This window comes from Pseudochaenichthys georgianus, chromosome 9, assembly GCF_902827115.2.
Source record: "Pseudochaenichthys georgianus chromosome 9, fPseGeo1.2, whole genome shotgun sequence".
Classification (NCBI taxonomy): Eukaryota; Metazoa; Chordata; class Actinopteri; order Perciformes; family Channichthyidae; genus Pseudochaenichthys; species Pseudochaenichthys georgianus.
In genome coordinates, this window is record NC_047511.1 from 33,966,618 (window position 1) to 33,986,906 (window position 20,289).

The 20,289-nt window shown below is 41.1% G+C and overlaps 2 protein-coding genes across 5 annotated transcripts in view; one reads left to right on the forward strand and one right to left on the reverse strand.

The window, feature by feature from the left end:
• mctp1a (multiple C2 domains, transmembrane 1a) overlaps positions 1 to 20,289 on the forward strand; it is a 141,377-nt gene that overhangs the window by 11,045 nt on the left and 110,043 nt on the right. The window lies entirely within an intron of this gene.
• LOC117453006 (uncharacterized) lies at positions 12,657 to 14,565 on the reverse strand. The gene is made up of 4 exons (XM_071204399.1): positions 14,499 to 14,565; positions 13,969 to 14,039; positions 13,470 to 13,823; positions 12,657 to 13,257 (listed from the first exon to the last, which is right to left on the reverse strand). The coding sequence occupies exons 2-4, from the start codon at positions 14,013 to 14,015 to the stop codon at positions 12,762 to 12,764; spliced, it is 897 nt and encodes a 298-aa protein (XP_071060500.1). The 5' UTR covers positions 14,016 to 14,039; positions 14,499 to 14,565; the 3' UTR covers positions 12,657 to 12,761.

The following is a 20,289-nucleotide window of genomic DNA, read 5'->3' on the forward strand; positions in this document are numbered from 1 at the left end:
CAAAACAACACCGTAACCAAAGGCTGTTTGTGTATTTGCTGCTCCTCATGCTAATCACACATAGGTCATTTGCAACTCAATATAGACCCCACTTCCTCAGTGGTGAGTGGATATTGAATATGTGCAAATTAGCTTTCCTGCAGCATGGATCAAGCTGTCCCAATAGTGTCTGAGTCATAGGCTTGATATGGAACATGGCTGTACATTTGATGTACTGCATAATAAGACTTGGACAGTGTGCCTCCCATTATTCTGGTTAAAGACGTGGGCTGTTGAGTTTCCTGTGCAATGTATGATACACCTTTTTAAATACACACACGCATATGAATATCCTTCCATATATAATCATTTTGTTATATATAAATGTGACTAATTCTATTTAAAAACCCACTCGACATTTAAATGAGCTGATTTACCTATTGTCACGTTGATACCTCATGAGTTTCATATTTAGCCTATTTGGGACACATCTACCCAACTCAAACCGTTGCAAAACAAAATAGCCTGACAGTGGTTTACATCACTGAAATGATGATGAGATGTTTTTCCCCCTAAAAATTAAATGTTGTTACCCAATCCAATCCAACTTTATTTATAAAGCACTTTAAAACCTCCAGACCAAAGAGAGATACATAACATATACAATCACACAGCTCAGCTCACAAAACATAAAAATAAGTATAAAATCACATAAAAGATACGAACACAAAACAAACCAGAATAAACGTAACAATTACAAAATAAAAATAAATACAGCCATAGTAAAATCAATAGACTACTGAAATCAAATAAAAGCAACAATCTACTTGGTTTTGAATGCTAAGGAGAAGAGGTGGGTTTTAAGACGGGATTTAAAAACAGACAGTGTGGGAGCCTGTCTGATTAGCAAGGGCAGGTCGTTCCACAGTTTAGTTATCAACTGTGTTACATAATAAATACAGTAACGTAGGGAAGAGCAGGCATTTCCTTACTGCATTTACCATGGTGGAGGTGAAAAGCAAGTTTAATTTGAGCATTGTCCTAAACCAACCAATCGGTTAATCCCTCAGCTCTGACTGATTATAGAATGATCTTCTCTGGAGCAAAGATTTGTCCTCAATAATGGCATTATGATGAATTCAATAAGATGCCCAATAACACCTTTGCTCTGATATCTTAATACTTTTGTCAGATCTGCTGTTAAAAATGAGCAGATGTAACATAAACCTAGTTACACTGGACCTAAAGTTGTGATCATGATCTTTGCTTAATGAGGCCAAACTAAAATAGGACACAAATAGGGCAGTGCAATTGCACTTGTATCGCTGTTACATATAAACAAATGTAGGTCTAAAATACTTGAATATGTCTTAACACAGAACTCTTGCCCTCTTGTTAGCAGATCACAATTGTACATTTTGACAATCCTTTAAAACTCCAGGGAGCATCAGAGTGTGTCCGTGGGGGTTTCTAGCAAGTCATTGTAATCCGTTGAACAGCACTATCTTGATCCAGAGAGAGACAACCGGGAGAGGCTGAACCAGGCTTGTTGATGGAGGAGAGGTAGAGTGGCGTGTGAGTTGGGGAAATACAATGGGAAGTAATTTCTTTAGTTCCTCATCCAATGTTTATATTATATTCCTCTTCACTAAAGCCCAGTAATCAGTGATTCATGTACAGAAAGTGGACGTGAACATATTTAAGACTGATTGACTTAGAGGGTGTTTCTCAATGTCAAGGAGGGATGCTCCAGAGCCACTATTTCAAGGATACTTCGTTATCGAGTCCCGCCGAAGGACTGTATGTCCAGGCTCCTTGGAATTCTGCCGAGCCCGGCGTCCTTCGTAGCGAGAAATTTCGAAGCTGCACATGTGTATCCTCCGCGGTCTTAAAATCCCCACAATACTTTGCGCACGGACCTATTTCCAAATCTTTGGCGGAAATAACGCTCCATTTAAGGCGGGGCCTCGCATATGACGCACACCTGTTTAACACCTGTTAGCCTGTTCCACCATTCTTCGTTTTACGAGGCTAGGAAGGATTCTTGCCTCGCTTCTGAAGCAAGTGACTCGGAAGACATGTCCAACCAAGGAAGCGTCCTCGACATTGAGAAACACCCAGAGAGCAACTCTCCTTCCTGCCAATTATCACTGCAGTGCCACTAGCTGTGAAAAACTGCCCCCTAGAATGTTCCAAATACAATTGTGCACCATAAGATGAGGCTGTACTTATTTCAGTTTCCTAGGAGTTTCTTTCAATAATAATGTACTTCTTGGTGTTTTTTTGGTTGTGTGGTGGATGGGACAAAGGGACAGCATTGCTTGAATTTATTTTCTTGACCTCTCTTTTGTGGCTTATGGATTGCTTTACCTTTTTGTGCATCAGTTTGTGTCTGGATGTGTTGGGTTTCTTGTTCAATAGACTGTAAGACATCCTTACTTTCCCCACTAAGCAGAGCTTATTGTTGCTCATGTATAGTGAATAGGTCAGGGTCAAACAAATACCCTGATTATTAATGTAACAAAATAGTGCATACTGCTATGATAAAGGTAATAGTATTTTTGTTTGTTTTTTAAACTTGGATAACAGACATTATCCAGTTAATAACTGAAATACGATCAACAATGAGAGTTGCTAACTTCCAGCCCATCCTGTTGTTCTTTTACCCCTGACATTAAACATTGAGGTCATACACAACAGTTAAGACAATGTGGCAAATTCAATCTTCTCACAAAGGTGATGAAAGACATTCAGGCTGACTCCGGGTCGCTTTTAGATAATTTGCCTGCTATAGCTTGTGTGAACGTGGAGCAGGCAGACAGCCTGCAGACATGCTGCTGTCCTGATACATTGGTGTGGAAGGATGCACCTCATAATTGCGAGGTTTGTTTTGGTCCCTGCTTGTCGGATGTAATGAACATAACAGTGGTTGCTGACACTGAAAGACTGCTGTTCTGTGACATAATTTTACCTGAATGATAACGTATGTAATGTGTCAAAAATAATCTTTTGAACATGTCTTACATTGCTGTGATTTTAACATTATTTTGTATTGGTTGGTGTCATTTCACATCATAGAGAGGAAGTGTGTGTGTGTGTGTGTGTGTGTGTGTGTGTGTGTGTGTGTGTGTGTGTGTGTGTGTGTGTGTGTGTGTGTGTGTGTGTGTGTGTGTGTGTGTGTGTGTGTGTGTGTGTGTGTGTGGCATTGATGGTGCACACATCACCATCATTTCAGGTCAGTGCTCAGTGATACAGCCAGCTAATTTCACTTAAATCAGTCAAAGGACAGAGAGGTTGAGGAAATACTTCACAGACATTGGAACAGCTGACAATTATTCAGCCACGTAGTGTTCAGACCAAACAATTGTACTTAATTATGGATTAATATTGTATTTTATAGCCTGTTACAGTGTAGTGTGTCTTTAAGGCTTTAAAGTCTTTAAAGTGACGCTTCACCCAATATCTGTCTTTTCACTCCGTCATGACCTTAAAAGTTGACTTTTAGAGTTGACTATGATAGACAACTGAGATTAAACTCAGTTGTAGCTGGTCTTTTGAATTTAAGTAAGTCCGTCCCTTAACGCTCATGAGTTTTTTTTATGGTTTATCTCTGTGAAGCTTTCATCTTCACCGGGTATGGTTTAACTCAGGGCTCTGACTGTGTGAGAGCAATCTGGCAAATGATTATCGAATTAGCAAAGTGTTATCCACAGCAGAGGAAATAGCAGACATCAACACCTATATCCAGTATTTCTCCGCTTTCATTTTGCCTCTACATGCAGCCTGGGGATCAGCTGATGGTCAACTCAGTCTGAATCTGACAGAATTACATGAGTGTTTACAGTGGCGTTTCTATATGTACAAAAGTGGTGGGGCACAAAAAACTCAGATGTCTAAATATAAGCTTCTGCAGTGAGGTTCATGGCTGGTGAGGCACCTGACCTGACTCTTCAGGTTTACAAATATTATATTTTGACCTAAATCAAAATATAATATTATTTTCAAAAGCTTTTTTTGTCTGATGCGTCAATTAATTTTAAACAGACAGTTCAACAGAAGGATACCCAAAACATGTAATTTTATCATTTAAATATTGAATTGTTCTCTCTTAGTAAGATCCCATTTTCAATAAAATTGCAGTCTTAGGCTACCTTGACTTGAAGATGAAGTCCATTTGCCTATCCCTCTGGACAAACATCTCTATTACTTTTTTGTAAAAGTCCTCCTTATCTTCTTGTAGTTTCAAAAGTCTATCATAAATCTAATCTAATCAATAGATTTATGATTCGAAAATGATAAAAGTAGGGTAGACATGTGGATATTAGCCGGCTGAACAAAACGTGAATTTATCTAACAGCTACGTTTCCCACAGATCTTATTTTGAGCTATTTTCTAAAATCCTATGGAGAAATCTCGTTGCTTTTTTGTGGAGGGAAGCCATGCGCAGTTTACTTCCGGGTTTTAGGACGCCTCACTGCAGCTCTCTCGTCTCCTCTTCACACACCACACTTTTCGCGGCACACGTACTTACAGCCAATCAGCTCTGAATGATGTGAGATGACGTATGGTGGGGATGGCAGCTCTTTGCCCCTCTGGTCATTATTTTTTTGCCACACACATTAAATAGGAAAATACTCTGAGCATGCGCAGTGTAGTTTTTACAGTCACCATTGACTTAAAGAGCCTGTGACACGGTTTTCCCCCATCATCCAAACCCATCAATTTGAGTACATATTGTCCCCTTGAAAACCGTTACTGAACTGATTTTGGATATTTGTACTTTGATAACCATTAATCTGCCTTCAATGTTGACAATTTTCTGGATCTTCTCGCGGATTCTTCAAGTCCCGCCAAATGATGGGTGACGTCATTGCGGGCACAGCGCTCCAGCTGCACCGTCCAGGATACCAGCATCTGCATGAAAACCTTTATATATATACAGTCAGATGTAAACGCACGGCGGCGCACACAGCAGCAAGCTTAGACAGCGATGACAGGTTAATGTTGAACGTGTCTGAGAGCTCATATGAGGCTGAAGGATCGGTTTATGTTGTATCTTCTAAGTTTAGGAATGAGGTGCGTCAATATGGGCGATCATATGGTCATGTAGCCAGTGGTGGACTGGGACTAAAAATCATCCCGGGACTCTCGACCGGCCCACTTCGGTACCGCTAGTAAGCTGTCAACGGCAGTGGCGTTTTCTCCCGGAGGCCAAGGGAAGCCAGGCTTCCCCTGTTTTTTCGGATTGTAGTTATAATTTAAATAAAAACACTGTTTTGTTTCTGTAATTCTCCTTTCATGTGTGTTTCTGCCGGACCGTCTCTCCGTCTCTCCCCCATTCTCATTGAGTATTTTACAAAGAGTGAAACAGCGCCCCTCTAGATGTCATGGTGAAACAGTAGATTGCATTCACTGTTGCGAGAGGAGGCCAGCAGAATCTAGCTTCCCTTGGTGAAAAAAAATTGAGGGATCAACCAATCAGATGAGGCCCACGTGATGCCCCTGCCAACCTGTGATTGGTCAGGGCCATGCCAGGGGAAGCTAGCCGCCTCTAGCTTCCCTTCAGGGGCGGCTGGCGGCTGGCGATTTGATTGGACACTGCCATCCAATCACATCAACATCAATTTTAATACTGTAACTGTCATCACCGCCGTTAGAAATTATCAAGCAAATGAAGCATTATGGAGGGAGGAGATTTGGCGTACTTAATTAAGCATAACTTCACTAAACTTCCGCTACAGCAGCAACTAAACATTAAAGCAGATGGCAGGACAACGCCCACACTCGAGCTGTGTACACAGAGGAATAAGGGATCTAATCGGACGTTCAATGAGGACAATTATGTCCGCACGGAGTGGCTAACTGGAAGCGCTAAACTTCAGCGTCTATTTTGGTGGCCATGTCTTCTTTTTGACAAGGGTTCGTGCTCCCTGAACAATCCTTGGGCAACTTCAGGATTCATCGACCTTGCCAACCTGTTACGGGCAATTGAGAGGCACGGTAAATCTAAAAATCATGTAGATTGTGCTGTGAAATTAAAGCTTTTTGGACGCGTCAGGATTGCTGCACACGCTGAACAACAACAGGTTGTTTCACAAGCCACCAGGAGAGCTGATACAGCTTCTTATTGAGGATGACCTACAGCAGGGCACACTCTCCGAGGTCTCCAAGCTGCTCCAGCTCATGCTCACGATACCAGCCGCCAGCACATCAGCAGAGCGCTCCTTTTCCTGTCTAAAAAGGATCAAAACGTATCTGAGGAACACGTGTGGACAGGACAGACTTGTCAACCTAGCCACAATATCCATTGACTCTGTTGTTGTGGAGGACCTAAAGGCCGCTGGGAAGTTCTATGACATTGTTATTGACCACTTCGCTACCATGAACGACAGGAGAATGGCCTTCCTCTTCAAATAGGGTGAGTGAAATGCACACCCCTTTCTCTCTGTGCATACCTGTTGCCTGAACTGCCCGTGTAGCACTAGCTATGTGTGCAATTTCTGATGTGGTTCTGTTGGTTATTGTGCATTGCTTGCCTGGATTTAGCTGCAGGTGTTCCGTCTGAAGTAGTTGTTTTATTGCAGTTGTTTAATTAGCACAGGGTGCTGCTATCCGATAATCAGCCCCGCAGATAGCATGCCACATAGGGCCCGATCACCTGAATAGATGAGATTGTTTATATTTTTGTGTTACTTTTGGACTACGGACTGAACTAATTACAGAGACGAGGACTGTTGCTGCACTTGCCGTGTGTGTTAGTGTAACAGATGTAAATATGCAGTGGGGTTTATTTAATTTAATCTTGTATAATCACACACATTCTGTGTTTTATATTATTTCATTCTGTGTTCTTCATTTTATTGAATGTTAAATACCTGGCAAGGTCGGAGAGCTGTGCTCAGAAGTTTATTGTTGTGAGGAATTTCATTTCCTTTCTTTGTGATTTTACTTTTTGTATATATTGTGTCCCTCACGTTTCCTCTTCCCTTTTTGTAAACGTTCCAATGAGAGGAGTCACTGAGGGAAATGTATGTAAAACTGATCATTTGATCTGTTATCAGATTCAGACATTAAACAGAGATCGTCTCAACTTTACGCTGACTCGGCGGGTCTCGTCCATTATCAACACAACGCATACTGATACTTTGATGTGAACGTAAAACTTTAAAGGTCTCCTGATTTAGTTTGTGAATGAATGCTTCTTATTTATTAATTACCGAATCTGCACTGCGCATTGAGCGGCTGGTATTGCATTGGTGGGGGGAGGTTGGCATAAATTAATAAGAAAATGCTTAAATTAATAAGACGAGAGAGTTTCAGCTGGAGAGTGCGTGCGGACCTGTCGCTTAGATAACAGGCGTGTACAAGTCCTGCATCTGTATGATACAAATGTGTGTAAAATGTTACCGGGCGCTGTAATCACTCATCTGGTTACGTTATTGACCACCCCCCCGACCCAAAAACATTGGCTTCCCCTACATTTCTCCCCACCCCACGCTACTGGTCAACGGGGGGAGTGGGGGATGTAAAATACAAATATAATGTATAATGTCTGTGTCTTTGACATTAGCGCTGCTAGCCACCTGTGCCCTGTACTACGAAGCCAGTTCAACAGACCCTGGATATGTTTGAGTAACAAACAAACTAACAACAAACTAACAAACGAGATCCCGCTAAGCGGTCCTACGACGCTGGTTATCAACTCGGTAAATCAAGCCAGGGTTTCTCTCTCCAGCTGAGAGCGCGTTCACGTCTAAGACACGAGTGGATCTGACTTTAACTACATTTGTCTCGAGTGTTTCGTCAACATAATGTGTTAAATAATACTTCTGCATCCAGTCTGTGACACTGTGAGTGTTGCACGGCCAGATGAGGCTGGAGAAGCTGACTCAGATAAGGAAATATATGATATATTATGATATTATCTGATCGATGATCTGATTGATGATGTAATATGAATGATAAGTGCGACACGTCGGCGTCTTCTCTGCATACGGCAGTTTACACTGTATTTTCTTTATCCTGTAATATGACTTGAGAGATTTAAACTCCGCACACTGAGTGGATCTCTTTTCTATAGACGCCGGAGGCGGACAGCGTCAGGTAAAATAAGTTATTTAGCCTTCTCAAACCTGAGCCTCACGCGCCGCCTATGGGGGATGTGCTAGTTACTTATCCGACCGGCCCACTTCGGTACCGGCCCATCGGGATTCGTCCCGATGGCCAGTCCGCCACTGCACCCACAGTCCGCCACTGCACCCAGCCCACGTAAACTGTCAACGGGGGGAGCCTCGCTGCGGGGATACGGTGGACCTAGTGTCCCGATCGGAGTGGGAATAATAATAATAATCCGTGCATTTTATCTATTAATTTCCCCAACATTGTGGTAAAAAACCACACGTTTAATCCACGTTGGTGTACTACAACTACAAAAAGCATCGGTTTGTTTTCTCATCAGTAAATGCAGACCGGCTCAAACAAACGATTTTTAATCATCATCCTCACTCATCATTTAATGTATCATATGTTCGCCGAATTGACATGAAAGCACTAATAAATGTAGTTTCATCCACTTGAGTTTATAACCACAAAAATAATCGATTTGTTTTTATATCACATCCGACGGGAGGAAATTCAGCAGCTCTCACTCCCGATTTTTAATCCTAATGTAATCATCATCTTCACCACGATCATTTATGTTTATGTCGCCGAATTGACATGAAAGCACTGACAAATATGAATATACTGTAGTCAACTTCATTAAGATGAACTTTTATTAATCCCTCATGGGGAAATTATTTCTCTGCATTTGACCCATCCTAAGAGGCTTCTCAATACTCAAATGTCCCCTCCTCGACTCCCCTCCTCGACTCCCCTCCTCGAGACTTAGTCCCGCCCACAGGAGATGCGAGCGGAGGACCGAGGAGGGGAACCGAGGAGAGAGGAGGGGAAGCAGCAGACGTTTAAAGAAATGAGAACTCCTCTCCTCTGAGCGGTCATATTAAAGCGACGTCCGTTCATTATTACGTGGCAACAGCTGCATCAGCTGTCGAGTGTTTTGTCATATTTTATAATCTCTGTTAGATCAGCTGAACATTGTTCCCCCACATATTTACCTTGAATTCATTGAGAGTGCGGTATAATGAGACAATAACAGGCTACAGATGCGGACACACACACACAAATATATTTATATAAATATATGCAATTTAAAGTATGAGAGCACTCTCATAATAACGTAACACAATCAGAGACTGGATATATCCCCCCCCTCTCTCTGGTCGCTGAAATGGGGAATTGAAATTACGGGCCAAAAGTTGTATTTGCAAGTATTAAAAGTAAGCAGAGGACACCAAACCAACTAAGACCTGTCTGTCCGCCGCATCTGCGCACACACTGTACCACACACACACCTACACACTGTACAGGACACACCTACACACTGTACCACACACACACACACACACACACACACACACACACACACACACACACACACACACACACACACACACACACACACACACACACACACACACACACACACACACACACACACACACACACACACACACACACACACACACACACACACACACACACACACACACACACACACACACTGTACCACACACACCTACAGCTCCTAAAGCATAATCAGGCTACAGCCGTTGTGTATTTTATTATGTGAAGCACTAAATGGTTTTAGAAAAATATCGACTCTTTGTTTGTATATATCTACTAAACTAAAGCAAATAAAGAGAGTAGGTCTGTTATACTGAGTGATATTTATTTTACACACTGCTCTGCTTTCTGCAGGACCTCACAGCTGTTCTCACTGTAAACATCGCGTTGCGATGAGAGCAGTTTCTAAAATAATATCCAGGGGATGCATGCAGAGCTGTCATTGGCTGAGATAAGTCCGGCCGTGCGTCACGCCTCCACCATTCCCGGAAATGCATCCGCGGAGGAGCCGTGGAGGAACCATCAGTGTATCCTCGGTTATAGCTCCTCCAGAGAGCCTCCTCGACGCTCGATCCTCGGTCCTCGGTGTGCATTTAGAGAAATGAGACGTCCTTCAAAATGGCGCGCTGAAATTCATTTCCGGGTCACTACCGGAGGACCGAGGAGTCGAGGAGTCGAGGAGTCGAGGAGTCGAGGAGGGGAAATTTGAGTATTGAGAAGCCTCTCTAGTGTTAGGAGCAGTGTGCTGCCATTTTCAACGGCGCCCGGGGAGCAATGTGGGGAACGGTGCCTTGCTCAGGGACACCTCGGTAGCACTTGGTCTTTCGGGGACTTGAACTGGTGACCTAAGACGTTAAAACGTTATTAACGTGCCTAAACTCAGTAATTCACCATTTCTACGCATGACACAACACACTTTGTCCGTGTTTGGCTCTCGAAGCGTTCCCGCATTGACGTCACTTCCGGCTTCCCCCAAAACTTCAAAACGAGTCAAGGAATTTCCCCGCGATGTTCGAAATTATTGATATTTAACGAAACGGTATCGCTTTTTCTTTTTTAAACTGACGGTTCGAGATTACTAGTAGCCCAATATTTCATTGCACAACAGTTGTTGGGATGGTGTCACAGGCTCTTTAAACAGGGAGAGGGAGGGGCAGGATCGGGTTTTGTCCCACATGGCTCTAAACAGCTCAATAGGCACACACTGACAGTGTGTGCCTATTGAGCAGTGTGACACTGTAGACACTAATTAGAAGAACACAGACTAAAACAGCAATATACAGACGAATCAGATGATTAAACATGATCTTAAAATATATTTTATATATATATATTTTTTTTTTGCATTTTTTTGTAATAATTATTTTTAATACTTTCTGCTGACACTAGGTGGGGCTGTGCCCCACCTGCCCCTAATGACCAGTCGCCACTGAGTGTTTATCTTACTATAGAAAGGGCCTGCATCACCGTGAACTCCTCTTTAGCACTGCTGAACTTGCTGCTGAATTAGTCTGGAGCTTGAAAGGTATTTAGTGCCACCTGCTGGTGCTGATGTGGATTTCTGGAGAGAAGACAGGCGACTGCTTGGCAGGGACTGATTATAGAGGCTGCTGGCTGGCTGGATGAATGTGATGCTTAACTTCCATTAATATCAAACCAAGGCCACTTTCTGCACTCTCTTGAGATGAAGAGATGTTTGTAAAATAGCTTTAAGAAAGTTAAAGATATTGGACATCAATCATGCATATAAATCATATTCTCTTTATGGAGGTGAGGTAAGGTAATTTGAATGAATATAAAAAGCATGACTGCACTTTTCTCTCCCTGATACGTAGTTTAACTTGTTTTCCGAAGTAAACAAAGTTCCACCTTTCTGTGTTTGTGTGTGTGTCCGTGTGTGTGTCCGTGTGTGTGTCTCTGTGTGTGTAAGTGCCTGTGGGCATGTGGACACATTTAACAAAATGTTATCTTTGAGGCATCAGTTTTAGTGTTATTTGACCATTTTATGTTACAAATAAACTACGCTATGTTTCATGTTATCTACACATTCTTGCTGCAGTGACCACCTTATATCTCATGTACATTTAAATATAACAATTTGTTATGTACAAGTTTCATTGCAGAGAGGGAGGTGGTGAGCACAATGAAAGATAGGATATTATTATAGTTTTTTTCATAATGCATATGTGAATGTTCATTTGTGTTTTATTGTATGTACAATTCAAGGTTGCGTACGATATAAGTGACTGCTGTTATTAACACCAGTCTGAGTGTGGTGCTCTACCTAATCCCATGACGGCTCTCTGAGTACTGCAGAAGCCAGGAAGCTTTACTGCTGTGTTTTTCCTCAACTACAAAGAGCCTGTGTAATTAGCTTGCCTATTGCTCTGTTCATATTTTTCCTAGAAAATCCTCCCTTCTCAATAAGTAATTTATATGAGCATTTATTTATCAATTGATTGAAGGAATCAAAAGTATACATCTGTGTTTTTAATTATGTCTGAAACCTCTGTCATGACTCATTGCATGTATGAGTAAGATCCTAGCTCTAACCTTTGAGACTTAAAGTGGACCTATCATGCTATATTTTAAAAATATATTGTAGGGCCATACCTATACAAAACATGTCTGTGAAGTTTTTTTTTCAAAATACCAAACAGATCACCCATTGTAGCGATGCCTCATACTGTCCACCGACGTCACAGCGGATGGAAATCTGTATCCGCTCGTTGTACACCCGTTTTTAAAAGATTTGGGTACGGAGGAAAAGAGAAAGGGTTTTATTTTCTGACGCTGCGTGAGTTCCCCGATGCACCGGGGACACATATTTATGTATAAAAGACATCACAAAGTGCATTTTGCATGATAGGTCCCTTTTAAGATAGACACTCTTTAAAGTTTTGAGGAAGCTTTCAGATGGATGTGTGTTAATATTGTATTGCCATGAAAGCTAAGGTAGGCGTCTGGAAACATTTGAACAGAACGGTTTTACCTTTTGAACTATTGACTATATCTCAGTTTTTGAAAAACACAAGACCATAATGTACCAGTTTCTTTTAAAAGTGGGAGTGGGGTGAAGAAAGCACGTCATTTGGGAAAATGTGATTTTATACGGTGGATAAAAGGTTAACAAAAAGCCCCACTATCATTTTCCGCCTCGGACAGTCTCATAAATCACTCTGATACACACTGCTCCACCAACACACTGCAGACACGGAGATGCACAATGTTTTATTTCTGATTATTGTACATAATACTCAAAATCTTGGATGATTTATGAAGCATGGCGAACGGATAAATGAAACCGAGCCGATTCTTCAGTCTTCATCTTCGAATCTCTCCCATTTATGGAATTTAACAGGATTCATGAGGTCAAAGAAAAGGGTCTTCATTTTTTTCAGAGCTTTGACCTCTTTTGGGTTTTGCATCACCTCTTTCTGTGGATGTGCTGCCTCTCTCGGTGTTTCAGTATTCTGTTGGTCAACTTGCTTTACTTTGTAAGTGTGCCCTCTCATTTCCTGTTTGTCCATCCATTCCTTCCATTGTATCTCCGTCTGCACATCCTCCTCCTCCTCTTTTGTTCCATCCACTCGGACTCTTTCCTCCTCACACCCGAGTCCCGCGGTAGTGAACCCGGGATCAAAGGGAATCCTGGAGTATTCCTTTAACCGGCTGGTGTCAGCGACAGCGGCAACATCTGATGACATCTCTTGGTTTTCCTCTTCCTCAAATATAGCTGGCGGTGAGCTGGGGACAGAATCATTGGCGGCGTCACTGGTGTCTCTATTACTGGTTCCTACATCAGGGCTCTGACTGTGTGAGAGCAATATGGCACATGATTATCAAATTAGCAAAGTGTTATCCACAGCAGAGAAAATAACACACATCAACATCATTCCAGTGTTTCTCAGCTTTCCTTCTGTCTCTACATGCAGACGTTCCTGCTTTCCTCCACCTCAGATGATGTTGGTTTCTTTACTACGAAGAGGCTGAAAGTATAACAATTTTTTTTAGAAAGGTTATACCTTAATGTCTCCAAATTCACAGAGTTTGCTTCATCTTTTTCCTCCTCTTTGCTTTCCTCCAAGTATTCTTGCTCGATTCTTCTGTGGCACCTTAATAGGACTCTCTCCTCTTGCTCCTGCCTCGTGTAATTTAGGAATATCTCATTTGCTGCTACCGCCATCTCTCCAAGCTCTTGAATCTCAGACACCATCCCTCTCATATTCTGAATATCAGACATCGTCTCTGTCAGCGTATACCACAAGTCGAGGAGTTCTGCATTTATCTCAGCGGTTTGCTTCTCCACCTGCTTATTCACCACCCTGTTGATCCAAACGATGCAGAACCTCCTGTTCTTTGCTGCCTGTCGTCTCCACCTGAGCAGTCATTAACACAACAGTTGTTAGATAGGAAACATATATTCAGAAGCATTAGCTTGTATGGTTTGTTTTGAAATAAAATAAAATAGTAAACAGGAAAACAATGATAAATATGTGTAGCCTAAATATGTGTAAGACTTGCCTAAAGGGAGAGAAACTGAGATCATTCTTTGGACCAGATTTCCCCATCACTATCTCTTCTCGACCAGATATCTGTGAGGAAATGGAAGAGTGCTTTTATTTAGAGTTTAACATTTTGGTGACTAGAATATCATTAAGAAGTATTTCTGCCATCCAAATCAACACACTATATTATACATAGCAGTTGAAGAGTAAAGGGGTTCAAGAGGTATTAGGGGACTAATACCCTCCAATTGTAATGTATGATACTGGGACAAATGACACCTGAAACAATGTTGGCTATCATGTTAGACTAAATCAGAACAAATCTGAATAACAGTTGCTCTGCATTACATTGTTGACGTTTTTGATTCGTCAGACAAAATGCTGTAAATGTTTTACAGCCACATCTAATGTGCTTTAAATAAATAAATGGCTTAGCGTTCTGAGGGAAGCTGACCAATATGTAAGGCCCGTAGCCTACTGTAGATATGACTAGCTGTTGCCATAATTTAAGATGCTTAGTGTTCTCATTTCCTTCTGGACTCTCACTTTTGAATAGTTTTCTTCACTGAACTGTTGAATATTAGAGGAAGCGTTTGAATAAATATCATCCAGAATGGACTTACCTCAGTTAAGTATTGGAAATGTATTCTCTCTTCCTTTTATGAACCAACTAGACTTGTATACATTTGAAAATGAATGAAGCTTTGCAACATGTTCTCCAGAACTGCGTTGTTGCTATGCAGCAATCCCATACAGAACAACAATCAATAACTGTATTTATTTAAGATATTGTGTTTGTGTGGTATCGTGTCAAGTCATCTGATTTCAAAACGTATTGAGTTTGTTAATTTATCCAAATGTTGATACTTAGACTGGTTTTTAATGTGCAGGAATTCAATGTGTGCATGTTTTGTTTCTTATCTCACTCTATTTTAATGTACATTTTAATCTTCATATAATGAAGTTATGTCAGTAATATCTTTAATTGTTGGTCTTCTGTCTTTATGTACTATGTTGATGGTGTGAGCCACTCTGTGTTGCTCTGGAGTTTCCCCCTCCAACAGGTGGCTGCTATTTCCAAGTAATAATTATGACCAGAGCAGGCCAGAGTGGTTTCTATAAAAGGCTTATCACGTTACAGCGTTACTTTACATTGTACTTAAATGTCCACATTCCTACTTTACCGCCTTTCATTTGACCACTTTGTATGCTTATTGCTTACCTCTCTTCTTTGTCTCTTGTTGTCCCTTTGTCTTTCTGCCTCCATCTCTCCATATTTCCCTGATTTTCCATCTCAAGGACAAATAGCAGAGATTTTTGAGAGGGTTGCTGGGCTGTAATTCTAAACTAAGAAGTGAGTGTGTTGTATTCCTTTACAAGATGGCAGGCTCTCAAAATGAGTCATGTTTATCTACAAACGTGTTAATTCCTAGGTCTGACATTAAAGTGCTGCACGCTCTCATGTGACCAAGGATTCCCGTTCTCATTGATGTGCACATGCTGTCGTAAAACCAGCTGACGCATAACTTCTGGACACACATATCACCTATTAACTCTTTATCCCTCAGTCCTACGAGTGTGTTTTGTTGCTGTGAGGCACATTGGACTGTTGGCACTCTGTATTTTAGCAATGAGCTCCACAGAATCAGGGGTGAGTTTGATATGATATCTTTGACTAGGATTTATTACAAAGCTACTCAAGCACAATATCACTTTTTTTATTCTTCTATACAATTGATCTGTTATTTTATTTAAAAAAGGATTCAATTCGTAGCCTGTTCCTTTATATATCTTTGAATACAAGTTTGACATTTAGCCCAAATATTCGTTGGTTCTGCACCTTTGCCAATTACACACCTGAGAGATTTCCAAATTAGTTATCTGCGGATGTGATGTGTTTATTATTGCTCTTTACCTTAATGACATGATAAGTGACTCACCTCAGACGTAGCACACCCCCACCCAGCTCGTGATATTTTGATGTTGTGACTGAAGTCACGCACCAGTCGTAACATCTCAGAAGTATCAATATGGATCTTCCATCTTTTAAAATGTCATGCAGCAGAAACTGAAAAAGCCATTTGTTTGTGCATGTGGCAAATACGTTGTTTTGCCCTAATGTCAGTACAAAAAGAAAACAACAAAATCTGTTTTTGTTTTTGAACATGCACATCATTTCATTCTTATAAGGAAAATGTCAATTTCTCTTCTGGGAATGCTGAAAACTGAATATTTTTCATAAAAACACTAAAAAAATCATGTAGACTTGAATCAGAGCATGCATTGGTAGGACGTTAGTATCGATCAGACATTTCTGTGACTACATCTGTGACTTCTAACTGTCAAGAGACTTAAAACCAAGAGAAAGTTCACTCTTTTATTATTTCTGCACAGTGGGACCGTAGTGTCCGTCATTGTCTCCAGACTGGGAGTCCTTCTTTTCATTAGCCATCTGTTCGTCTCTGTCCTTCCCATGTCTCCTTTTCTGCTTTAATAATTAAATCTCTCCTGCTGCTGCTCATAAGTATTCTCTTTGCACACCAATGCCAGACTACATTATCCATTCAAGGAAATAGTAGATGCTTACAGCTTACACATACAGTGACTTATCAATTCCTAGCAAACCCCACTGACCATTAAACCAGTCTGTACATTATACAAAAGGGAATATCAGTGTCCTCAAATATTAACACAATACAGTTTTCCTATTATGGGAGCTGAGTTATCTTATTCATAATTGTTTATTTTGAGAACAAAAACATGATTTACAGCGATGCAGCGGCAAGCTAACCGTGGTGCTGAAAGATGAATGTTCGGATATACAATAACATGTGACAATGTTGTACTTTAAAGGTGAAAGCGTTCACATTTGGGGCCAAATGCGGCCCGCGGCCCATTTTGAAACGGCCCTAATTCAAAAAGTATAATGAAATATGGCCCACAGGTGAAACTTGTGCTTGTCTTGTATTGTACTTCTTAAATATAGATGAAAACAGATATTACACAGTATTCATGTGTTAAAAAGCCCACTTTTCAAACAAATTCAGTCAGTTAAAGTTGAAAATGTTTTCTATCAAATCTAAGTTTATAAGAAAAAAGCCCAATAACTTATTTTCATAACACGCTTGAAATAAACCCTTCCTATTTCCTCTTATCAGCAATCTAAGGCTTCTGTTTTAAGGAATGAGTTGCTAACAAAATAATTGAAACCCTATGGATAGCTGTGATGTAGGCTGTTGTTTTTCTTAAAGCATATTCAAGTATTAAGCATCATTTATCTACATTTGATTTATTTTTGCTGACCTATAACTTAACTTATGAGGCAATATACCTCACCTCAGTGGCCCAGCCCTTCGTATATTTGTCTGTATGTGGCCCTCGGTGAAAAAAGTTTGGACACCCCTGGTTTAGATAGACAGTCATGTCTTGTAATGTCTCTGCAGAGCTAACTTTAATTGTGCTTTGGATAAGATGAGAAAGCTGCATCAGATTTTAGCACGAGCAGTTTTTATAAGGAAGCTTCTGGTATTGGAAAAACTCACGTGGGGGAATTAGAGGGACAAATGAGCTGGTGAGAATAGAACATGGGGAAGTCTGTGTGTGCATGTGGGTGCTGTTGTAATGAAAGAGGATGAATCACCGGCTAAACTTGTAAGGTTTACTACTACAATGGTTCAGGTCTTGGTGTAATGAAAGACGATGAATCACTGGGTAAACTTTAAAGTTTGCTACTATAGAGCGTGGGCTTTATGCCAGCTCTGACGTGTAGGCTGCTCCGATGACGCATTGTGTGGGGGAGGAATCCTTGGTGCTTCAAGGAAAAGCCTGAAACTTTTAAAGAAGCTATTTTGAAATATAGATATTTCTGTATCTGTCATAAATATAGTCTGTGTAATGTGAAGTCACTCCGCTATGTAAACCATTACGGCCCGTCCAGTCACACAGCGGCGTGCGTGTCTGACACTCGACCAACAACCAATCACATGAATCTCCCGCCCCTGACAAACAAGCAGCGGTTTGATTGGCTAGAGCTTGTACTGGCATATGATTCGATTGGCTGACGCTTCTGCCGAGGCGTAAAAAGTTGAACATTGCTCAACTTTTGTAGCGAGCCACGCCAGCAACGCTCCGCGTCGCTTCCCACGATGCAGTTCGGCTAAAAGTGACGTCACCCCATTCAAAGTGAATGGGCAGAAGCGTTGGAAGCGCACGCCGCTGTGTGGACGGGCCGTTACAATGTGTCTTTCAATAGATACAAATGTAGGGCTGTTCTAAATAAAAACAAGGTATATATATTTAAATCTACCATAAAAGTATTTGAGGATGTTCTTTTGTTCTAGGTTTGCTTACAATTGGATAATGTAGTAGAGTAATTAAATATGATTAACTGCATGATTCTTGTTGAGGTTATCTTAAGCAGTTACTCATACCCGCATGTTGAGCTACCCCAATTAAGTTTTAGACTAGATTTTTGTCATATTTGCCACATAATAATGGTTCAAGTAAATGCCATTAAAAATGATGTTGTGGTAAGACCAGGGTTATGTTCCCAGAGTCTCTCAGGTTACAGACACCTTCATAACCACAACGAAGCAGCTGCTCATTTGATATGAAAGTCAGAATTAGTTTTATTTTAATGAGGTCATGACCTGAGAAGCCTGTTGCTTTTGCTCGAATTACCTGCAACTCGCGCAAACAGGAAACAAAAATGGTTCTACTTCATGTTCAGTTTATTTGCAGTTCAGATATGCCAAAGAGTTTGCAAAATTACGTCAGACCTTTATGTTAAAACCTTAAAATATATACATTAGACACAAAAAAGGCAGGATTACTTAAAGGTGGGGTAGGTAATTTTGGAGAAACCAGCTCGAGTGCGCAACAATTCTAAAATACACAACTGGAAAAAATCTGCCACTTCCTTACAGAGCCCCTCCTCCAACACACACGAATGCGCACATGACCAATGAGTGCACGAGATAAGTTTGTGCACAGAGGCAGGCTGACAGGCAGGTAGGCCATCCAGTTATTTTAGCCGGGCCGGCTCAGATGATTGGTCATGCTTTTTACAGTACTACGGCTTCCACAGATGACATTTCTCTATGGATTTTTTGTCAAAGCTCTTAAGATATTCATTGGATGTTAAGAGCATTCCATGGAATACATCAAAAAGTGTATCTCGAGCCGGTTTCTCAAACTTACCTACCCCACCTTTAACATATACACACAAGAATATGTAAAACGAAAAGATTAAGGTTAAGAAAGAAAGAAAGACATCTTTGTCTGTAATATGTGCAGTTAATACAAAAAAGACTTAAATGGCACATCCCTCCAACAAGAGCAAATTATCTTATTGTTAAATATTGATGTATGAATTGTTTGAAAATGTTTATGTAAACAACTGTGTATCAGCTGAATATTCAGTAACACATCCTCAATTTATCTGAGGCAATTCAGACTGACGCACATGCAATTCAACCAATTATCTAAAGGTCAGAGTTTTCCTCTGTGTCTTCTAATTTGGGTGACTGGTAACTTTAAGTTTGTCTTCACATTTGTCTCTGGTGGTGCTGAATACAAAATGGCAATCAGGCTGAAACAGAAGCTGTTAAGGATACTGACTCAAAGGAGAAAGAAGACAAAAAGGAGACAGAGGGTTGAGCAGAAGTACGAGAAGCAAATGATGAGGCAAGCAAAGTCAAGGAGAGAGAGAGAGAGAGATGGGGGGGGGGGGGGAGAGACACAGACAAAAGTAAACAGAACTGTGAAATGAATCCATCCATAGATCCAGGGGGCTTTGCTGTGTCTGGCCGGGCTCCCGGTGTGTGACGCCTCTGTGTGACGCCTCTGTTGGACCCCTCTGTTGGACACCTCTGTTGGACACCTCTGTTGGACGCCTCTGTTGGACGCCTCTGTTGGACGCCTCTGTTGGACGCCTCTGTTGGACGCCACTTAGGCTACCAGTCAGCTTTTGCCTTCAGACAATCCCTTTATAAATCACTGCATCCCTTCATCCCTTCATCCCTTCTCTGCCTCTCGTCTCTCCGTTCCCTTTTTTCATTTCAGACTTTTTCTGGTGTTCCTTTTGATTTGTTATTTTTCATTTTGTGCATGTTTTGTCTTTTTTATTCAATGTCTTCTTTTGTTGTTCTATTACATTCATTTAGGTGAATTTCTCAAAAGGAACGACATTTTGACTGCCTATTTTGTTTTCTTTTAACACCATGATGCTCTGTATAGTACTACTGGCACTCTGTAATGAATGCCATTGGCAATTTTCGACATCACTATCAAGGCCTCACTGCTTAGTTTATCATATCACAGCTGTCATAAGCTGAAT

Coding starts and splice junctions, on each gene's coding strand:
- LOC117453006 (XM_071204399.1), bottom strand. CDS start 14,015: ATGGGGAAATCTGGTCCAAAGAATGATCTCAGTTTCTCTCCCTTTAG. Junction 13,824..13,968: donor CTCAGTTTCTCTCCCTTTAG/GCAAGTCTTACA, acceptor ATGACTGCTCAG/GTGGAGACGACAGGCAGCAA. Junction 13,258..13,469: donor GTGAATTTGGAGACATTAAG/GTATAACCTTTC, acceptor GCTCTCACACAG/TCAGAGCCCTGATGTAGGAA.